Source organism: Mesocricetus auratus, unplaced genomic scaffold (genome assembly GCF_017639785.1).
Source record: "Mesocricetus auratus isolate SY011 unplaced genomic scaffold, BCM_Maur_2.0 Super-Scaffold_100007, whole genome shotgun sequence".
Lineage (NCBI taxonomy): Eukaryota > Metazoa > Chordata > Mammalia > Rodentia > Cricetidae > Mesocricetus > Mesocricetus auratus.
In genome coordinates, this window is record NW_024429191.1 from 94075541 (window position 1) to 94097673 (window position 22133).

A 22133-nucleotide genomic window follows, 5' to 3' on the forward strand; every position below is an offset into this window, starting at 1 on the left:
TCCTTTTTTTTTTTTGAGACAGAGTCTCCGTATGTCGCCACGGCTGTCCTAGAACTCACTATGCAGCCCAGACTGGCCTTGACCTCTCAGAAATCTGCTTCAGAATGCTGGGATCAAAGGTGTGGACTGCTACACCCAGCTTTACTGTCACTTAGGAGCCGTGAGCTCGGCGTGAGAGGCGTGGAGAGTGTCACAATCCTCATTTATCTCAGCAAAACCTGGCTCATGAGGAAAGCAGGTGAGGGGTCACAAGCCACTCAGCGGGCAGAGGCTCTGAATATTGAAAGGACATTTTTAAAAGCTTGCTGAGTGAAGAATTGCAGTGGCACATGGCCATTGCCGTTGGTGACGCTGGGTATACTGTGCTCACGGAGGCTGTGGATATGTCCCACATTTTTAAAAGCTGTTCATTTAAAGAGTTCAGAATGAGAGCCTGTTGGTGGAGGCGCACGCCTTTAATCCCAGCACTCAGGAGACAGAGGCAGGTAGATCTTTGAGTTTGAAGCCAGCCTGGTCTACAGAGCGAGTTCCAGGCCAGCCAGGGCTACACGGAAAAACCCTGTCTGGAAAAACAGAACAAAACAAAAATTCAAAATGTGGTACTTAAGTAGCCTTCACCCTCCTCAAACGCCCCTCTCCCATCCATCCCCACAGCATTTTCCTGGGCAGTATCCAGTGGGTTTCTGCACGTGCCCTAGGCTTCTGGAGACTCAGGTCGTCTCGAGGGAGTGGGTACCCCTCCCCCAGCTGCCTGTGTGACTGGAATGGGGACACTGTGTGTGTGTGGTGGTGAGGGGGACAGATTAGTGGGAAGAAATCTGCTGTGTACACTCTCGGTTTTCCGCTGACAAGTTTCTCACACTCAGGCAGGAAGTGGCAGTTCCCTGCAAAGGAAAAAGGGAAGCGGGTTTTAGGGTGGTGTGACTCTTCCGAGGGCTTTCCAGAACACTGTGTCAGCTCTGCCTCTACCTGGACTGGCCTGAGCTTCCTTCCCAGCGTGGTGAGTCGGGGAGGCAGTGGCGCCCCAGGCTCCACCACACCCTGCCCACTGCCTGGAACCGGCGCCTCCCGTCACCGTAGCTACCTGGCACATTCACCTTCTCCAAAGCCTTGCTTTGGCATAACCTCAATGGGCCGCTTTCAACACCCTCCGGACAGAATTAATCACTTTCTCCTCCGTGTGCGCACAAAACCAAAACAAGGAGAGATTTTTCTTTTACTTTCTGTTTTAGTGTTTTCTTTTTTGATCAGTTCACAGCTTCTTTGTTTACCTGTGCGAGCGTGTATGTGTGTCGGGGGAGGGGTGCGCGTGCCACAGCTCAAAGGTGATGTGGAGGTCGGAGGACAGTGTGTGGCACTTGGCTCCTCCACTCTGTGGGTCCCTGAGATGGAACCCGGGAGCAAGCGAGCCGTGTGTGTCTGTGTGAGTACATTCACCGCGCTGGTGCTAGTGGAGACCAGAAGAGGGTGCTGGGTCCCGTGGACTTGGGGTTACAGTAAACTGTGAGCCCATGGAGCCGGCTTCGGGAATGCAGCTCTGGGCCCATGACTCCGTAGCAGGTGCTCTTAACCACTGAGCTATCTCTCAGCCGCCCCACGTCCCCTCCCCCCTTTTTTCTTTTGGTGTTTCAAGACAGGATTTCTCTTGAGTAGCCCTGGCTGTTGTGGAACTCACTCTATAGACCAGGCTGGCGTCAAACTCCTGCCTCAGTCTCCCAGGGTGCTGGGTTTAAAGGTTTGAACCGCCATAACCTGCCCCCCTTCCCCGTTTTGTTTTGAAGACAGGATCTTGCTCCATCCCTGGCTGGCCTGGCACTCGCTGTATAACCAGGCTGGCATGAAACTCGTGGTGATCCTCCTGCCTCAGCCTTCAAAGTGTTGAGATTACACGGCGTGCACTGTTAAGAATTTAAAAGAACCCTGCACATAGGTGCAGAGTTCCAGACTCTCCTGTCGTAGAGACACGTCCCCCAGGGTCCTGTTACAGAGAGCCAGGCACAAGCGCAGAGTGGACGATGCTTGCTTCTTGAATGTCAGATGCAGCAGAAATGATGACCAGGCCCAAGGTCCTGGAAGAGGACACGGAGGCCCAAGCTCATTGGGGCGGCGTGGCACCCGTGGGTGGTGCTCAGCCGGTTCACTAAGCCAGCGTCCCGTCCCGTGCCTCCTGCACGTTCTCCGCGACTGTCCCTCGGGCCGCCCGGGTGCCTTCTCCTCCCCTGGAAAGTTGCGGTGACTACAACTTCAGGGCGGTGTGACGGGTAGCGCGGGACGCACCTGCGTGGGGGCGCGGGGCGGGGCGGGGCGGGCGCGCACCTCGACGGGGCGGGGCGGCCGTGCTCCCGCCTTCCTCCCGCCCTCCGGCGGCCGCGGATTAGCCACCTGGGAGCCCGCGCCCCGCGGCCTCGCCGCCACACTTTCCTGGGAGCGGCGGCCACGGCGGCACCATGAAGAAGTCCTACTCAGGTGGGCGCCGCGCCCGGCATGGGGAGGGTCGGCGTCGGGGACCTGCGCGTGTCACTTGAGCGCTGGTGGCCGGAGTGGGCGAGGCCACCCAGGAACCAAGTCGGTCTGGTGGCGCAGACCTCGCGGGACGTTGTACCATATCCCCCAGGACAGTCTGGAGCCCCGGGCTGGATTGTCCCCTGTCACAGATCGTGGGGAGCTCCACGCGTGAGCTCTGGTCTCCACGCACTTGCCTTTCCCCTATGCTCAGACCCCCGCGGCCACCAGGGCCTGAAGGAGGCCGAACCTGCAAGGCTCTTGCCCTCTGCGTCGCTGGAGTTTTGTTCTGATCTTGGCTTAGGGTCCCCTTTCGCTGTCCCCCGCAGACCTGACTCACTCTAGAGTTGTAGGGGCTGCTCTGGACGCGTCCTGGCGCTGTCGGTGGACTGTGTGACTTAACAGGTGGCTCTTGAGGCACCGGGCTGCAGTCTGGTTGGGTTGGTGGGGTGGGGTTGGATGGAGGGGTCTGGACCAGGCCTCACCATCTCTTTGGCAGTAACTCCTATTAGTTATTGGCCCAGTGGGGCACAGGAAGGTCTCCAGATGGGGCCAGTTATTTAGGTCTCAGGATACCATGAGCGAGTGCGCTAGCGTGTAGTGTGGGGGTCCGTCGGGGACTCTCGGCTCTCTTACTCTGCGCCTCCATCTCACAGACAGCCCAGCCGAGGCTGTGAGAGCCGGTTTCTGCAACCCTGATCTCCATGCTTGTGACCCAGGCCGGATCCTTTGTCCTGTTCCCCAACCTCACAAACCTTCTCTCTTCAGGTTCCTCTCCTAATCTATTTGGACAGGAAGCTTTCTGCCAAGAACCTGTGAATTCATTTAAGATAAGAGCTGTGAATCAGGAGACTGAGTTAGAGTTGAAGAGGTCATTTGGGCCATCCCCCTGCCTTGAGGTCACGTTCTGTTTCCTCCTGCTTTCCATATTCAGGAACCAAAACGGACTTGACTTCGTCTCAAAGAGGGTCATTTAGCTTCCTCTAAAAAATAGCCTTCTGGGCCAGTAGCTCGTGGTTCTTAGCTGTTAACTCGGCTGCCTGCCCCCTCCCACTTACTGGCTTGTTTCAGAAGAACATGTTGATGGGGTGGTGGGGGAGGAGGGGGCTCCAGGTGGTGTGTGCTCAAGTTTGGCACCGGCCCCTCTCCCTCCCCAACATGCTCCAGATGCTTGGAATGGTTGTGGGCACTGGGGCCCTTTCCTGGGCTCTCTGGCTGGCCTGGGGATGGCCAATGGCTCTGCTCCCGTCCATGGCTCCTCACACTTCCTGACTGGTGGGTCTGGACACTGAGGTACCCAGGTCCTCCTGGATCACAGGTGCCTGGCTTACTGCACAAACTCCAGAAAGCCAATCCCCAGGTCTGGATGATGAGGAGTCTAAGCCTGGAGTTTCTGGGGACTTTGTGAAGACCAGTATTTGTCCCTCCATCTCTCCTCTGCCCACCCAGCCTTCATCAGGTACATTTTTGTTGAAAAAAAAAAAGAAAGAAAGAAACTTTCTGTGATAGGGGTGCGGAAGTCTAGCTTACAGCAAGCTCCCTGTTTCCTTGTGTTTACCTAAAGAGGCAGGGCCCCTGGCGGATGGGCAGAGGGAGGGTCTGGACCATATCCAGTTTGTTCGTTGCCTGGCAGTAGGCCAAGGGGTGCTTGGGTCACTCTGCTGCAGTTGTACGGGGTTGGGTGGTATGGATTCAGCCCCGCGCCGGTGTCCTCCAGGTCTCCTGGAGTCAGCCCTGTTCTGAGTAGGCTCTCTTGCCAGAGTCATGGCCCCCAGAAACTCAAGCAAAGCAGCGAAGAATGTTAAAAATCTCTGCAGTATCTGAAAATCCAAGGGCAACCGGGAAAGTTTGTGTTTTTCCCATAGACGGAGTGGGATTATCGCTTCTAGACCTATTTATGAACTTGAGACACATGGACTGGCTGCCGCACTGTGGTCAGGGAGCTGCCGTGAGCATTCCTGGGCCTCTCAAGGGGGGGTGGATGAGAGGCCTGCCTGGAGCGACCCCAGGACCGTGGGTTTACGTAACCCACCGAATATGCTTTAGTGGTGGGCGCCCAGGGTCAGGGTGTGAAAGCAGGGGTAGGACAAGCTCTTGGCCTGCAGGAGTTTGCTTGTCCTTGGGGAGGCAAGGAGACGCCTGCTCGTTCCTACCCCGTCTCCTCTGAAGCAGGACAGGGCACCTAGGAGGAACGCGTGGAGCTCTGGGGGTTACTGAGCCTGGCCTCTAGGAATAAGGGGTCTGGTGCAGAGGAGAGTAGAAAGGGTCTCCCCGGGTGGGGAATCAGTAGGGCACGAGGGGCATTTGGGGGGCCCTCTGGCAGCTCTTCGGAGAGCCCCAGATCTTCCTGAATGTGCCTTCCCCTTTGTTTCAGTGGCAAGCGGTAGCAGTGTGCCCCAGTGGTTAGCAGTGGGAACTTTAAGCTGGGAAACTCTTGGGATTAAGTCCCAGGTGCTGTGGGGACCGGGTACTTTGTCTCATTGTTAAGCAGGGACAATGCTTGGTTGTACCTGTTCTAACTGTCTAGCTGCTATCCCGGGCATTACTGCCCTAGGCCGTTAGGAGGGACCAGGAGGCTGTGTGCTATCCTTTGCAGGGGACCTAGGGCTTCTCCCCTCTGCTTCCCTCGACTCAATGGCTTGAAGGTCCCTCTGCGTTGGACCTACTGCAGGCCACTCCCCTCATTTTTGGGGGTCTTAAACTTGGCTTCTTACAGCCTGTGAGTGTCCTGGAATTCCCCTTCAGTGCCCTTGGCTTTCTTGGAACTCTTTGGTGGCAGAGGCTGGGGAACTTAGCCAAGAGCCACCAGAATGGGTGAGTGTATCTGTGAGCACTTTGGAATTATCTTGGGACTCCTGTGGCTTTCAGGAGACTCTCAAAGCAGGTGGGCTGGCTTTGCCAGCTCTATACTGGGCAGGGATTCAGTCCTAGGAGATCCACAAAGATGAGGGTCTCACCCCTGGCCAGGGGCTTTGGAAGAGCGAGAGATGCACCCTCTGAGGTCCGTTCTGAGTGAGCTCCCCATGCGTTGGCAAGTGTGGGAATGGGTGATGAGGGGCTTCTTTCTGCTCCCTCGGCCTCTAGGTGCCTGCTTGGGCCACCTCTTGTCTCCTTGTGATCAAGCCTGTCTGCTCCTGTGCATCTACGGGACCTGGACTGGAGAGAGGGAGCAGCCTCCTCCTCCAGCAGCTACCCTGAGGCCAAGTCCCACACTTGCCAGCTCCCCAGGCCCCTAGTCCCAAGAGAGCTGACTGAGCACCAGTCAGGAGCCAGCCTGTTCCCAGACCATTGGGGAGCTGGGAAGGCAAGTTCAGGCATGGTCAGCCATCTACCCTGCCCGCTCCCCCCACCCCTGCTCTCTCCAACTTTCCCCTCTGCAGGTCCCCACTATCAGAGAGTGGAGTGCAATGTGCTGGATGGAGTATTCGATGACCCACCTCCTACCTGAAACCTGTGGGACCTGCTTAAGCCAGCATGGCTGCAGAGAGGACAAAGGGCGCCACCCGGGAGCGGCTGGCTTAGTTAGACAGCGGGCTGTCCACGGGCCTGAAGGGCTCCGGTGGGGGGGATCTGTAGGGAACCGAGGGAGGCACGCTCCCCACCTGAACAAGCGGCTGCCCTTCTCAGATCGCCCTGTCCGTCCTAGGCTGCCCAAGGCCCCGTGTGCATGGAACCCGGAGGCAGGCGTTTCCGCATGTTTGGCCGTGGGCAGTGTTGTGTGGGCTCTGCCGTTTGCTAAAGATGCTTTTGATAAGAAAGATCTAGCACAGGCCAGCCCAGGGCCAGGCCCTATGCTGAGCGGACTTCCAAGGATGTCAGGGGCTCCAGAGAGAGAACTCAGGCGTAAGGAGCGTGAGTGTGCCGGGTAGGGAGGGAGGGGACTCTTGCCCTCTATTGGGCTTATTTGTTGGGGCTGTTGCCTTGGAAACAGCCCAGCTCTTGGCTTCTGTATGGTTTTATGGTGGAATCATCAGGGCCAGTGCCCGGTGACACCCCCCCTGGGGCTTGTACAAAGACATGAAGTACAGCCCTACTGTTCTGAGAGATTCCTAGAGAGACCTCAGAGTCCTGACAGGAACTGCCACAGGTCATGTGATCCCAAAGTGCCAATTAAAAGAAGTCTGCCTCGGTGGGTACGAGCCCTGGGTGAAAGCCATTATAGCGGCTGGCACCAAGGGGTCACGTGACAGCCAGGCTTGCAGGGTGCCCAGTGTCTGTGGCAGCACCAAAGGCAGCTGAGGCAGGTGGGCTGGTTTCCTCTGATGGGATAGCTTTGCTCTGGCCCCAGGAAATTTAGTTAGCCTTGCCAGAGCAGCCCTGTTGAGCTGCCAGGGGCCCTGACTCCCCAAAGCTCCTGTCTCAGTTTTCCGTGTGTCCTGAGCCACTCATTCCCAAAGCCTCTGCTGGGTGCTGCTCAGCCTGTTGGCTCTCCGCAACAGCAGCGGAGGGCCTGAGGGCTGAGGGCACTCTGCTCTCATCCCAGTTCCTTGGTCTTATCTCTCCAAGCCTGCCCTGGGTCTGGGTCCACTTGCAGCCGCGGTGAAGATGATACCAAGCTACTCCAGCCAGAGGGGGTGGCGGCCCCAGGAGCCTTGCTTGTCGGTGGCCTCTTGGCAGACCAGCAACCACCAAGCATTGTTCAGGAACCAATGTGACCTGGTTCGATGAAGCCTGACTTGGCAGCCCAGAGGCCTCAGGACAGGAAACAGGAGCAGGGAAAGCCGATCCCAGCTTCAGGTCACAGGGTGGCCCTTGGACCCAGACCTTTCCTGGCAGGGTCTCAAGTCACCAGTCAAACCCTGACCTTCAGCATCGCTTGGAATGCTGGTATCAGGGGCGGAGAAGGGCTCTCTGGAGCTAAGGTTTGCCGGCAGTGACCCACCTGACCCTGGCTTGGGGACCTGGAGGGAGAGGAGCAGCGGGAGTGCCAGCCTTCCCTGTGGCAGATGCGGCTGCGGTGTGGCCTTTGGTGATGCTGAGGCCATGCTCACACTCTGATTCCCCCAGCCCTGCATCTGGGGCACAGGGTGGGCCGCAGCCACAGCCGATGCCCTTACGTGCTGTGCCCAGACTCCCAGTCCTCGCCAGGCCAGGCGTGTTGGGGCAGCGGCTGACTCAGGAGTAGTGGCAGCTGAGTTCCAGGTGAGCATGGTTACCAGGAAGGGCTGGGCACGGGCGAGCTGGCGGGCTGCCCAGGCCTTGTGCCGAGATCAGTGGGACCTGTATCCTGGGGCCTTCCTTTCACAACCCTCTTTGTGAGAGGATCAGATCCCAGCAGGGGGATAAGGCCACTGTAACCCAAGCTGCTTGGAAATGGGTTACATCCAATGCTTGTCAGCCTCCAGCCTGCTAGGGACGTGGCCACTCGGCACAGGGGGACCTGGGGGAGTCATTTGTGAAACTCACCAGTCATTCTGTATCTTTGGCTCTGCAGAGTGGGTGGGTAGCTATGCAACGTTATCACTGAGGGGGTCTGGGTCATGTGGGCACCGCAAGGCACCAGACGAAAGAACAACAGCCAAATGCCCCACGGCCTGGGAGGAAGGGGTGGTGACTTCTCACCCGCGTTGGCATCACACCGCCTCCCAGCTTTCCAAGGTGTGGTTAAAAAAAAAAAAAACCCTCAGCTATGTTGGGTGAGTCACTCTGGATGGCAGGGATTCCCGGTGGCTGTGGGTCAGCTCTGACTGCCAGACCCCGACATTACCTTGATTCTCTTTTTCTCGGAAATGCTTTCTGAAGTTGAGCATGGCTATCTGTTGTTTTATTATTTTGCTGTTGTTGCCTGAGGTTGGTTTTGTGCGGTGGACTTTTCTTTGAACAAAGCAAACAGAAAGTTGAATGGGAGACTTAAACCCTTTGGGTTGTAACACTTTCCCTGCTTGTCCCCACATGTGTGAAATGTATCATTTAATTATCTGAGGTGTAGCACATGCTTTCAGGGCTGCATATTCCTGCTGCTCGCTCCGCTCCTTCCACAGGCATCCAGAGAGCCGGTGTGGCTCACGGCCATCGCTTTAACGGCTGTTCAGGGGAGACACCCCATGTCTGACTGTTCCTCGCCGGCTTTCCCAGAGGGTCTGTCACACTGATCCCCCTCCACCCATGCCTCTAGCTGTCGTCAGGGCTGGCTTCAGCACTGTTTGCTTCCCTGAACTCATCCGCTTGCCTGTGCATGCTGGGATTTCAGTTGTGAGCCCCTGGATAGGCTCTGGCATCTGTAGCTGTCCCCGGATGCCTTGTTTCTCCTTTTCTGCTTAACTTTCTGTTTTGTTTCTTTGAGACAGGGCCTCAAATAGCCCTGACTTCACCTAGCCCAGAACTCCTGATCCTCTAGGCTCCACCCGCCGAGTGCTGGGATTACAGATGTGGGCCACTCCTCCACGCTCTGGAGTTTGCTTCTCCAAGTGAATTCTTGTGTCCATTTGTGGCTTGGGTGTCCTTCTCTGTCCTGGCACTTTTTGCATGCATGTCCACATCTTCAGGTAGTTAATGGCGACCACTTCTTCAGGTAGTTAATGGCGACCATTTCTTCAGGTAGTTAATGGTGACCATTTCTTCAGGGAGTTAATGGCGACCACTTCTTCAGGGAGTTAATGGCGACCACTTCTTCAGGTAGTTAATGGTGACCACTTCTTCAGGGAGTTAATGGCGACCACTTCTTCAGGTAGTTAATGGTGACCATTTCTTCAGGTAGTTAATGGTGACCACTTCTTCAGGTAGTTAATGGCGACCACTTCTTCAGGGAGTTAATGGTGACTCTTTTGCCATCCTTGCGGCTGTCTCCTGTAGTGCTATTTTGTTTGTAATCTAACGAATAGAGCTTGCCCAAAGATCAGAAAAGCAAAGCAGCCAACCGCTAGAGAGTTCTTACCTCTACTAAGGCTTGGGGCCGAAAGGGGCGATCCCGTCCTCAGCGCGGCTGCAGACTGCACTGCTCTCCACCAAACCTCAGGCTGCATTCTTTTGAGACTGACTGAGCTCCTGCCTTGCTTTCCTCTCTAGGGCCGGGGTTAAAGGCGTGCCATCCCAAGTGCTGGATCAAGCGTGTGGGCTCCGTTTCTCTTCTAGACTGATTCGCTCTCATGTAGCCCAGTGTAGCCTAGAACTCCCAGAGATCCGCCTGCCTATGTCTCCTGAGTGCCGGGATTAAAGGCGAGCGCCACCACCACCTGCCCTCTCTGGCTAACTAGTGGCTTAGCATATTATGTCTAACTTAGCTCTAACTTAGGTGTGTGGTTAACTAATGGCCTAGCTCTGCCTTCTGATCTCCAGGCAAGCTCTGTTTGTTAAATCACAAGCAAAATATCACTACAGTCTCCAAAGTCAGACAAGCGCATCTCTTCATTAAGAGGTGTGGTGCACAGGAAGCTCCCTGCACTGTCACCTGCCAAGTCACCCCTGGGCTGACTTGCTGCTGGACAGCTGTCCACTGTCTTGGTCTCCTGCTAGGACTGGCACATGATCCCTGCCACCCAATTCGTCTCTATTGGTCGTCTCTTCTCCAGGAAGTGTCTGTGCTTCCTTTGACCAGTCTGAGCCCAGGCATGGAGAGACGGATTGACAGCTGCAGGTGACAGGCTGCCCCACTTGGCAAGCAGTCACCTGCTGGCTGGTTTCTTTGCAGCGGTTTCTTCTGGAACCTTCATTTCCTCCGGCCAATTGGTAATGGCTTTCTGGCCTTTCCTGAACATTGACATTTTGTGCCTCTGGCCTCCGTCTCCCTCCCGTTCACCTGGTCAGTCCTTCCAGGATTTCTCTACATGCGGTCCTCTGCCTCCTCCTCTCTGTGGGGAATCCCTGTGTCGGAATCCACTGACCCCCAGGTGAAGTGACACTGCTTGTTGGTGACCTTCCTGGGGCTGTGACAACGTGCCTAACAAAAGCGATTTAAGGAGGAAAGGGATCGTTTTGGCTCACGGCCCAAGGGTCCAGTCCACGTAGGGAAGGAGTCACGACGGCAGGAACTCGGGTGGCTGTCACACTTCCCGATCAGGAGGCAGGGAGAGAGGAGTGCCGGTGTTCAGCTCACTCGCTCCTTTCCGTGCACTAGAATTCCAGCCCTGCGGCCCGTGCTGCTCACATTCAGGGTGGGTCTCCATTCCTCAGCTAAACTTCTCTGAAGATGCCGACATAGAGTGGTCATAGGCAGGGCAGAGGTGTGTCTCCCAGGAGTCCAAGTCCAGTCGAGGTGACAATGGAGATTAACAATTATGACTCACACTCTCTTTGGTGACTTGGGGCACTAAGCCAGTGTGTCCCACAGACCTGGGCAGCCATACACGGCTCTTCTATGGGGTGACCGGCAGTGTCTTCTCGCTGGTGTAAATCATCCCGGGTTTCCCCGTGTGTCTGTTGTCCTTCCCGGTGGTCCCTTCTCAGATGGTTATGGCTCTTGGGTGTGTGAATTGTTCATGAACAACTGCTATTCCAGATCTTCAGGAGGGGTTTCATAATGAAAGGTTTAATTGTGTGTGTGTGTGTGTGCCCCTGCATGCACACGAGTGAATGTGTGTATATGTGCTCATAAGTGCATGTGTGTGTGTTTGGGAGTGTGTGTGTGTGTGTGTGTGTGTGTGTGTGTGTGTGTGTGAGAGAGAGAGAGAGAGAGAGAGAGAGAGAGAGAGAGAGAGAGAGAGAGAGAGATTGAAAATAAAAATGTGTATGGACATCATCAAGGGCAAAGGTCAGCTTCAGGTGTCATTTCTCGGGTGGTGTGATGGCTGTTCTTACTGGTCAGCTTGGCTACATCTGAAATGAACTAAAACCAAGCAGCTGGACACTCCTGTGAGGGATTTTTTTTTCTTAGCTAAAATCTGAAGTGGAAACACCCACTTTCCACGCAGGTCTTTTGGGTGGGAGGACCCCACCTTTAGTCTGGGCCACGCCTTCAGCCGGCAGCCCGCGTGAAGGACACAGAAGGAGGAAGCTCTTCTTCGCCCTTTCCTGTCCCTCTTGCTGGCAAGTCCATTCCTTCACTGGCATTGCAGCACGCGTCTTAGGGAATCTGCTGTACATTAAACACCAGCTGAGATGTCCCGCCTCCATTCTCGGACCTTCCATTGGTAGACAGTCACTAAGGAAGCTCTCAGTTTCCTCCTCGGCACACAGTAGCAACAGAAATGCTGGTCGAGTTTACAGTTTGCTGTTCTGTTTATTTATTTAGCCTTGAGACTGAGCTCTACTCTGCATTGCTGGTGGGTTTGGAATTCTGTGCCGACCCCCTCCCTGCCTCTGCCTGCTGAGCACAGGGCTCACCAGGAGTTTAGACGGTGCCTTGGAAACAGCTATTAAGTATCGGAAGTATCAAAGGTCTAGAAGACTGCCAGTTAACCTGTTACCTCTCCAAAGTAACATTTTTTGTGACTTTCTTTTGGCTCTGCCTGTTCGCTAAGACCCATTTCATTTTCTGTGAAGAGAACAGAAAGTTAATCCGAGTGGTCAAAGTATCTTGGCTTCTCCCTTCTTCCTCCTCCTCCCTCTCTTCCTCCTCACTCGTTCCCCTCCTCCCCTTCTATCTTTTCAGGGGGGCTTTGAGACAGACTATCTCTTTATCGTCCAGGCTGGACTGGAATTTAAGATCTTCAACCTTGTGTCTCAAGGGCCAGTGTTTAAGGTATGCACCACTATGTCAGACTGAATATTTATTTTGGTGGCTGAGAACCAACCCTATAAAAGGAGTGTAGGGGCGAGGGAGGAGCATGCATGTGTGTGTTCCTGTCTGCAGGGGTGCATGCATGTGTGTGTTCCTGTCTGCAGGGGTGCATGCATGTGTGTGTTCCTGTCTGCAGGGGTGCATGCATGTGTGTGTTCCTGTCTGCAGGGGTGCATGCACTTGTGACTCGGGGCCACAGGTCACCTTGCTCATCGTTCCTCTGTTACCATCCATCTTGTGTTTGGAGACAGTCTCTCATTGGCCTGGAATTCACCATTAATCTACACTGGCTGGCCAACGAGTCTTAGGATCCTCCTGTGTCCACCTCTCCAGTGCTGGGATTAGGATTACACTGCACACCAGTTGACTTTTTATTGTGGGTGCTGGGGCTCTGAACTCGGGTCTTCCTGCTTGTGCAGAAAGCACTTTCCCGGCAGAGCTGTCTCCCCAGGCCCCAGCGTGCAGGTTTGTGCGGGTGTGGTTTTTCTGCTCTGACCTGGCAGTATGTTTGAGAGGCAGCAGCACGTGAGAGGTTTACAATCATCAGATGCATCCCCACCTGCCTTTCTGATCCGAGCGCCATCTCTGACTCAGGCTGCAGGAGAACAGAGCCCTGTGTGTATGGTTTCTCCTCTGGCTGTTGGGATGGTTTCTCCAAGGCTGCTTGCTCCTGGTCTGAACATTTCAAATCCTGCCCCTCCCTACTGCCCACGGGTTTCTGGCCCCGAGAGCTGCAGAACACGATGGTATCTGTGATTTTGGATCACTTACCGGGGATGGAACTGGATCTGGAAATGGAGAGAGAATTCCTGGACTCCGTTTTCTACCTCGGGATGCTGAGCAGTAACCGAGCTACACATGGAAACAACCGGTGTGCCATCAACCCTGCGGCACAGCGTCAAGTGGAATAGCTTTCTGGCTGAGCCGTTCTTGCATGGGTCCCCAGACCACTGCTTCCATTCAGAGCTCGGTGGGAGGAGGTTCTGACACTAGATTTCAGGGCCCACCCTCAGCTGTGGGGGGCTTGAACAAAAGGGGCTTCTCCAGTAGGAGCCAAAGCCACCAAGGGGACAGAACTTGTTGTTGGAAACACCTTTCAAGGCGGAGAAGGGGAGAAGCTTCTTGCACCCAACACCTCCCGGGCTGCTTCCGGTTGAGCCCAGTTTAAGGCCAGCAGACATGAGGGCACTGTCCCTCTAGTCTCTAAGAGGTCACCTTGGCCACGCCAAGGAGGGCGTGGAGGGTTGAGGAAGGGTGATTCTAGGAGACCAGTATAAAGTGCATGAAGAACTGTGTCCTCCCGCGCCCCCATACCTGGTACCCCGACATTGCTTCCCTGGTGCTTGAAAAGTAAGATGGCCCTGTTTCTGGCATCGGCCACCTCCCCCCACTCTGCCACCAGGTCCTTTCTCTGCCACCTTTGCTGTGCGTGGAGAAGCTTAGAGTCCAGTTTGTATGTCTTAGTGTTCTATTGCTGTGACGAGGCCACGACCACGGCAACTCTTAGAGAGGAAAGCGTTTAACTGGGGTCTTGGTTACAGTTCCAGAGGTGCATTATCATCATGGCAGGGAGCCTGGCAGCCCCCAGGCAGATGAGGCGCTGGAGAAGGAGCTGAGAGATTTACATCCTGATCCACAGGCAGCTGGCAGAGAGACATTGGGTCTTGCCTGGGCTTTTGAAACCTCAGAGCTTACCTTCGGTGACAACGCACCTCCTCCAACAAGGCCAGGCCTCCTAATCCTTCCCACACAGTTCACCGCCTGGGGGCCAGGCATCCAAACATGTGAGCCTGTAAGGGTCATTTTCGTTCAAACCACCACACCCTATCGTCCCCCAAGTTCCACAGTGGAGACTTAGCCCTCAGTGGGACTGTTTGGATACGCAGCTCCCTAGGGATGTAATGAACCTGGGACCTGAGTCCCTAGAACTTGCATCCTTATGGGATGGGGAAGGGACACCAGGGTCCACATCTGATGTTTCAAAAAGACCACAGGAAAACACGATGACAGAGACTTCACCGGAAGTCAGCTCCAGCTGCATGCTGGTCTTATACTTTTGGTCTACTGAACGGTGTGGAGCTCTGTTACCTTCAACTCCCAGTCTGGGGGTTCTGACTCTACCTGAAACACTGTCTGAATAGCATATGGTCATGTTGTGACATGGCAACATGCTGGGCCTTTGTCCTGTGTAGCCTATGTGGCATTCCTCTAGCTTCAGCCTTCAGAGTGTGGGGACCACAGGCGTAAGTCACTGTGCCCAGCTTGACCTTGAGGAACCGTGAAGTCATCCTTAGTCCATCTTGTATTGGGATAATTTGCATGTCACAAGTTTGCACATTGCATTAATAAATTGTTGCATTTGCTACAACTTGACAGTAGCAGCTGAATTCTCTCTGTATGCTTGCTGGAGGCCAGAACTGGACAGTCACTGTCATGAGGACAGCGGCTGCCCAGTGGACTAGAACACTTACCATTCTCCTGGGATGAGGGGACTCTCAAACCTCCAGGGGAGCGTGCTCCACAGCCACCGCAGGAGCTTTGAAGTGGGCCTTGGTGACAGGGAGAAAGATGCCTTGGCCCCACCCCAGGGCAGAGGTTCTTGCGTGGGGTGTGACTGCACCTCCGGGGATCTGGATGACCTGGAGGGATGTTAGTCTCGGGACTCGGGAACTGGCTGGACTCACCTGATGCTGGCTTTTTTGGTCTCTCATTTTGTCTGACTGCTTCCACACCCTCTGCCACTTTGGGTACTCCAGGGTGACACACTCCAGCCCCTGTGCTGTCTTTAGGGGCTTCTGGTCCCTGCTGGTGACTCCGCATTGTATTCCAGTGGTCTCCCGAGGGGGCTTAGCGCGCTGACTCCTGTAGTTGTTAGTGGCCGGTCACTGCATGGTCACTAAGGCTCCAGAGCAAGCAGGAGCTGCACGGCTCAGTGTTAGCGTGCACACACTCCGTCGTCTCACCTCCCTCCTTCGTGAAGTCTGCCCGTGGGGCTGCTAAAGGCCAGGTGTAGGCTGAGTCAAGTGCAAAGACGCGATCTTCATGCTCGCCTGCCATACCAACCTGCCGCATCCTCGCACGGGTTAAGTTTGAGCCCTGAGGATTGATGCTTAGGTCCAGGGCCATGGCTCAGGCGGTAAAGTGTTTGTCATATAGTCACCAGCACTGCATTAAAAAAAAAGTGCTGTGGTGTCCTGTGCCTGCAATCCTGGTGCTGGGGAGGTAGAGACGGGTGAATCGCTGGGGCTCACCGGCCAGCCACATTAACCAAATTGGGAGCCCCTAGCTCCAGCCAGAAATCATGCCTGTCCCAAAAGACAAGGTGAAAGGCTCCCTAGGAACGAGGTTGCCTCTGACCCCCCCTTTTCGAGTGCACAGGAAGAACAGGTGGTTAGCGTGAGAATTCCCCACCAAACATTCGGACCATACTTATACCTGAGAAGCGGTTTGCTCCACGTCTGAAATTCAAGTTCGCTGAAGCATCCACCCTGTGTTTCCTGTGCGGGCCTCACCTGGGAGAACATGGGAGGTCAGGTACCCATGGGGTACCGATGTGATGCGATGGTATGACACATCACAGCCGGAATGCCCGCTTCCTGAAACACACTGGGCCCCTCTTCCTCATCTGTGTGACAGGCACCTTTGCTGGCTTGACACTGAGCGAGGTCCCTTGTATCCACATCTCCTTATGTGGTGTCTGGGTCAGCAGCGACGTTAGTGTCTCACCCATCCACATCCTGTTGATGTGGGAACCGTGCCTCCGAAAGCTAAAACAAATCCAGACGGGAAGAGCTACAGATTCTTGAGGGTCCAAGACTGCTTCCAGAGGGGCATCTGGTCTTACAGCTGGGCCCTCATGGTACGCCCTAACCCCAACAGACCACAGTTCACAGAGTCAGTGCAACACCTCCATTTTGTGTGTGGGCGGGCTGTTGGCCTCTCACAGCCTGCCGGACGAGAAGCAGGCCCTGTCTGCACTTTATGGGGAAAGAGACCAAGGGCTGGGGTCTCCCAAATTAAAGGCCAAGGCCTCTGGTGAGACAGTATTTGACCTGTGCCACCGAGATCCGCAGCCCCTACTTTTGTGGAGGAAGAAGTCAGACTTGGAGTCAGTCTTGCATGGGACAAGGTCCTCCAGGCAAAACAGCCACCAAGGCCACCGTAGCAGCTGTGTCTCCTTGCTGGAGCGCCCGCTGACTGTTGGCCCCTCCTCACGGGAGAGGCTGGGGAGGCTCACTTCACCAGACATCCCAGCTGCCCCCCCCCAGCCATTCTTATGAAGGTCTGCCCTCATTGCACGCGGCCTCTTGGTGGGGCGGTGTCAGCGTATGTCGGCTGAGGGAGGCTGAGGAGACTGTATCTGTGAGACTGTGGGGAAGCCACCCTCTGTGCTGGGCAAAGACTTTCCAGTCTCTGGGGTCACTTACGCTCCTGCCAGCCACCTTTCAGCCAGGTTCTGTAAGTAAGCCGATAAACCCGCTGGCTTATTCCAGGGGGAGCTTCGGTTTGTCACCGTCTTCCGCTCCCCGGGTATGGAGGCTTGAATGGGACGTGTCCCCCACGGTCCCAGGCATTTGAACGCCTGGGTCCCAGTCAGTGGCGCTGTTTGGAGAGGTCATGGGGAGGAGCAGGAGGTGTGTCATGGGGGGGTCAGCCTTGGAGAGGGCAGAGCCTCATGGCACCTTGCTCTCTCTGCCTCTTGCTTATGGTTGGGATGTGACCTCTGACCTCTTAGTTTCCTGCTCCGGCCACCACGCCTGCGGCTTGCTGTCACGCCTCCCCGTCATTATGGACCCTTAGTCCTCTAAAACCAGAAGCCCAAAGAAGCACTGTCTTCCTTAAGTTGCTTTTGGTCGCCGGGTGGTGGTGGCGTACCCCTTTAATTCCAGCACTTGGGAGGCAGAGGCAGGCGGATCTCTGTGAGTTCGAGGCCAGGCTGGACCGAAAGCCTCCAAAACAATACAGAGAAACCCTGTCTCGTAAAAACAAACAAACAAAAAAAAGTTGCTTTTGGTCAGAGTATTTTAATCACAGCAACAGGAAAAATAACTAATACATCAGGGAAGGGATTCTCGAAAATCCACAGCCAGAGGTGGGCAGAAGCCCTGGGCTGGCAGAGACGCTTTTCAAGGGCCTCAGCCTGCAGCTGAGCACACGTAGGCCTAGCTTCAGAGGCCAAGGGCACATGTGGGGAGTGGCGGGGTGCAGCTCCTCAGCTCAGTGTCTGCTGAAGATAAGCCCCGAGTAGTTGCTGGTGGTAACCCTGGAATCCAGGCCCACCTGCAGCCCCCGATGCCAGCCTGGCTCCTCACACCTGCGAGCAAACAAGCAGCTGACCCAGGTGCGAGCTGGAGCCCCCACTGCAGGCCCCAAGGGGAAGGGCTACTTGGGATGAAGACTACTGTCCCTTCTCCGTGTACCCCTGGCTGACCTGGAACTTACTATGTAGACCAGTCCAAGAGATTGTCATGCACTTTAAGGAAAAACTTAAGCTGGTCATAATGTCTCATGCCTGTAATCCCCCCTCCCCCCATGCTTGTAATTCTAAAGCATTGGAAACTAAGGCAGGAGGGTTGCCATGAAATTTAGGACCCAATGTGAGGTGCAGAGTGAGTCCCAGGTTTATCTGGGCTGTGGAGGGAGATTTTGTCTAAAAAAACCAATCACAAGGCTGGGTATGATAGAGCACACCTTTAATCCCAGCACTCGGGGCGGAGGCAAGCAGAGCTCTGAATTCGAGGCCTGACTGGTTTACATAGTGAGTCTCAGGCCAGTCAGGGGTACATGGAGAATCCATGTCTCTAAAAGCAAACAAATGAACAAATTAAAAATCCATTTATTTGCTGTAGACAATCTGGAGTCCATGCTGGGAATTAATCTGTACCCACAGTAAGTCTGTATAGTAATTGACGGTTGGAATCCCGGAGCTCATATAAAGCCAGGATTGGTAGTGCAGGCCTGTAACGCCAGCAGAATCTCTAGTTTGCAGGCCGGCTAGCCTGTGTCACAAGGAGCAAGAGAAAGGGACCTGTCCCAAACACTGGAGGGGGGACAGACACCCGAGGTTGGCCTCTGAGCTCCACGCATGTTCTGTGGCTGAGTGCACACTCACACACTGACACAAACACGTACACATGGCGTAAATAAACAAAGTAGTAACTACATTAATTAAAAGTCCCTCACATCTCTCCATTTACCCTAACTCATAAGCATGGGGAAAATTTCTCAGACAGCGTTTGGGTTTTGGACTCTTAGGCCAGTAGCTGTCTCTACAGGACTGCTGTGCTCAACCTGGGTCACAGATTCAGAAATTGTCAAAGCAGTAGGAGGATACTGATACGCACACATGTGCACACACATATGCACATGTGCACACATGTGCGCACAAGCACACACAAGCACACATTTGTACACATGTACACATGTGCACACAGACACACACACATGTACACACACACACGCATATACACGCACATGCATGAACACACACAGAATTGTGCATGTGCGGTTGGGAAATGTGTCCCAGGGCCACCTTGGTCTTCTTGGGACAGAGTTCCTTCCTTGTCTATGGTGTCATTTGAATTTCCCTGATTTAGATGGTGGCCGGTGATGGTTCCTGGTCAAGTGTTCTGCTGCCTTCAGGCTCATCTCCTTGGAGGTGTGTTTTAGTTTTGCAGCATAGATTTTACACCCTGAGTTACGAACAACCAGAGTATTATTTTCCTTAGGTCTAGACACTGGCCACCCTCTCTTGGTGTGCTGGTCCTGGGGGCCAGGAGGGGCTCACTGGCCTGAGTTGGCAGGGTGGGTGTTGAGCAGAATTACCAGGGACTGTTCTCAGTGTAGCAGCACCTGGACTATAGCAAGCAGGGTCTCAGCTATACATCACATCTCATTAATATCCTCAGTGCAGGAAAGCCAAGCTTTGTTTGTAGGTCTAGGCTGGTATGTTAGGCTGTGCATCATAACAATACTATAGAATAATTGTTATAATGACAATGGTGACACCATTTATTGACCAGTTATTTTGTGCCAGGCACCATGCTAAGTTACTCATAGTGTGTAATGTCATTTAGGATTTTCTTCTCTCTCTCTCTCTCTCTCTCTCTCTCTCTCTCTCTCTCTCTCTCTCTCTCTCTCTCTCTCTCATTTTTGAGGCAGGATCTGTCCTGGCTGTCCTGGAAATCACTATGTAGACCTGGTTAGCCTAGATCTCACAGAGATGTGTCTGCCTATCTCTGTCTCTCAGTGCTGGGATTAAAGGTGTGTGCCACCAACGCCCAACATTCAGTCTTTATGTTTTAAACATTTAAATTATATTTAGCCGCACCAGATCATATATTAACTGCACACACATGCAGACACACACATGCAGACACACACACATACATAACACACACATACACACACATGCACACATGTACACACAGCATACACACATATAACACACATGCACACGCATGCATACAGATGCATGCACACACATGCATACACACATATACACACCACACACATACACACATGTACACACAGTATGCACACATGCACACACATGCATACACACATGCACACATGTACACACAGTATACACACATGCATGCACATACACATATGCATACACACGCATGCACACACACACATTTGTGATGCTGTGGGTTGGACTCAGGTTTGCCTACTCTAACCACTCTGCCACTGAGCCAGACCCCACCCTCAAATGTACCTGGGAATGGCCCTTTGTGATTTTTTCATACATGAGTGTCTCAGCAAATGTCCAAGTCGCAATAAATATTTTTGCCTCTGCAAAAATGGTGTGAACAGCTGGGCGTTGGTGGCGCATGCCTTTAATGCCAGCACTCCGGAGGCAGAGGCAGGCGGATCTCTGTGAGTTCGAGGCCAAGCCTGGTCTACAAGAGTGAGTTCCAGGACAGGCTCCAAAGCCACAGAGAAACCCTGTCTCGAAAAACAAACAAACAAAAAAATGGTGTGAACAGAATCCCATCTCCTAGCGCCTATTACTGAATCGTATGTGCGTGTGCGCCTGTGTGTGGTATCCACATGGTCGTGTAGGTGTGTGCACATGTGTGTGTAAAGGCCAAAGGCCCACATCGGATGTCTTCCTTGACAATGCCCCAGTATATTTTTTCTTAAGATTTATTTTACGTACTTTATGTGTCTGTCTGTCTGGGTATATGCACATGAGTGCAGGTGCTCTCGGAGGCCAGAAGAGGGCACTGGATCTCCCTGGAGCTGGTGTTACAGCCGGTTAATTGTTGGCTACCTGATATGGGAACCAAACTGAAACCCTCCCAAGAGCAGTATGCATGCATTTTAGCCCCCGAGCTATCTCTGTAATCCCTACACCATATTTTTTGGAGACAGGATCTCTCACTGAATGTGAATTTCACTGATACAGTTAGGCCGTCTGGTGGTTGAGCCCCCTGGTATCCTCCTGTCTCCGTCTCCCCGGTGCTGGGGTAGCATACACATACATCTGGTTCTTACCTGGGTGCTGGGGACCTGAACTCCAGTCCTTGTGCTTACGTGGCAGTCACCTTACCAGAAGAGCATCGCCTCAGCTTGTTTGCTTGATTTTGAGACAGGATCTCACTGTGTAACCCTGGCTACACTTTTGGGTCCAGCTGCATCTGGGTCCTGAGGTTAAGGTGGGCACCATCGCACCCTGCACTGGATCTTGCTTTTTTGGGGGACAAGGTCTCCCATTGGCTTTCAGCTCACTGATTTATTGAGGCTGCCTGCTCAGGGAGCCCTAGACTCTGTCTCCACCTGTGCTGTTACGTGGGGTTTTTTTTCACTCAGGTTTCAGGGATCAAACTCGGGTCCTTATGCTCCTATGACAAGCATTGTACAGACTGAGCTATTTCTCCAGCCCTCCTTGTCACTGAGTCTTTTCTGTTGTTGTGGTTTCTCGTCCCTCTGTGTAACAAACCTTGGCTGTTCTGGAACTCCCTTTGTAGACCAGGCTGGCCTCGAACTCACTAAGATCCACCTGCCTCTGCTGGGATTAAAGGCATGTGCCATCACTGCCCCTTGCCACTAAGTCTTAAAGGCCCAGAGGGAGACTCTGCCAGTGTCTCTTTTGACCTGGATGAGGTCACTGTGCCTGTAAGGCCTGACCTGCAGCCGGGCCTCAGTCTCTGGAGGACTCGGGCCGCTTGCTCTGGGCCGAGTCCAGATGGCAGGTTTCCTGTGTCTCTGCTCCTTATGAAGCTTCTTCATTTTAAAGTCACATAAAAGTAACTTGATTCTCTGCTGGTCCTTGGCTGCCTTGGACACAGGCTTGTGAGAGGAGGGCCAAACCGGTGTTTGAGCCATCTCTGATCCGTGGCTCTTCTCGGGACCATGCCTGAGCCTGGGATGCAGAGGACCTGCAGCCCTTCTGGTCAGCAGGCCCCTCTGCGGCTTCTCTGGCAGGGTCACCTGGCAGGGATGCCCACTTTAGGAAACCAGAAAAACAGCATAAAGAAAATCAAAACTCTGCCCCAGAAACCCAAAGTACACGCTGTTTTCCCAGTTGGGTTTGGGGAGAAGAGATCACATGCCCTGGGTTACTTAACTCACTCAGATCCTCTTGTATTTCTGTCTGAAACCAGAGGGCAGGTAGTCGGTGTAGGTGTTCAGCTGCCCAGAGCAAGGACAGGGCACCCTCTGTCCCCAGCATCCCCTGCAGAACCGTCCCATCCGGAAGTGACTCAGGCCACAGGAATGTCCAATGCTGCCTTTTCTTGTTGGCTAACTGTTCCTTACCCCAGTTTCTATCTTGGGGAATACAGTTGCTGTTCATTAGTGCTAGGTGGTCTGGGACCCAGGTGGTGCCTCCTAGGAGTCCCTTGGCTGAATACATTGGGTGGGGAATGTGGTGTTGTCGGCATTCGTCCATGGAGGCAGGGTAGCTCATCAGGTGTGGACAGGCTGTTGATGGTGACGAGGTGCCCATGCTTTAGTGCACTCAGGAGAG

At 54.0% G+C, this 22133-nt stretch overlaps 1 protein-coding gene across 1 annotated transcript in view; it reads left to right on the top strand.

Moving 5' to 3' along the window:
- The first annotated feature begins 2369 nt into the window (after positions 1-2369).
- Septin9 (septin 9) overlaps positions 2370-22133 on the top strand; it is a 161410-nt gene continuing 141646 nt past the window's right edge. Inside the window, exon 1 of the mRNA XM_013113410.3 lies at positions 2370-2466. Coding sequence (XP_012968864.1) covers positions 2448-2466 — 19 coding nt within the window. The 5' untranslated portion in view covers positions 2370-2447. The remainder of the gene's footprint in view (positions 2467-22133) is intronic.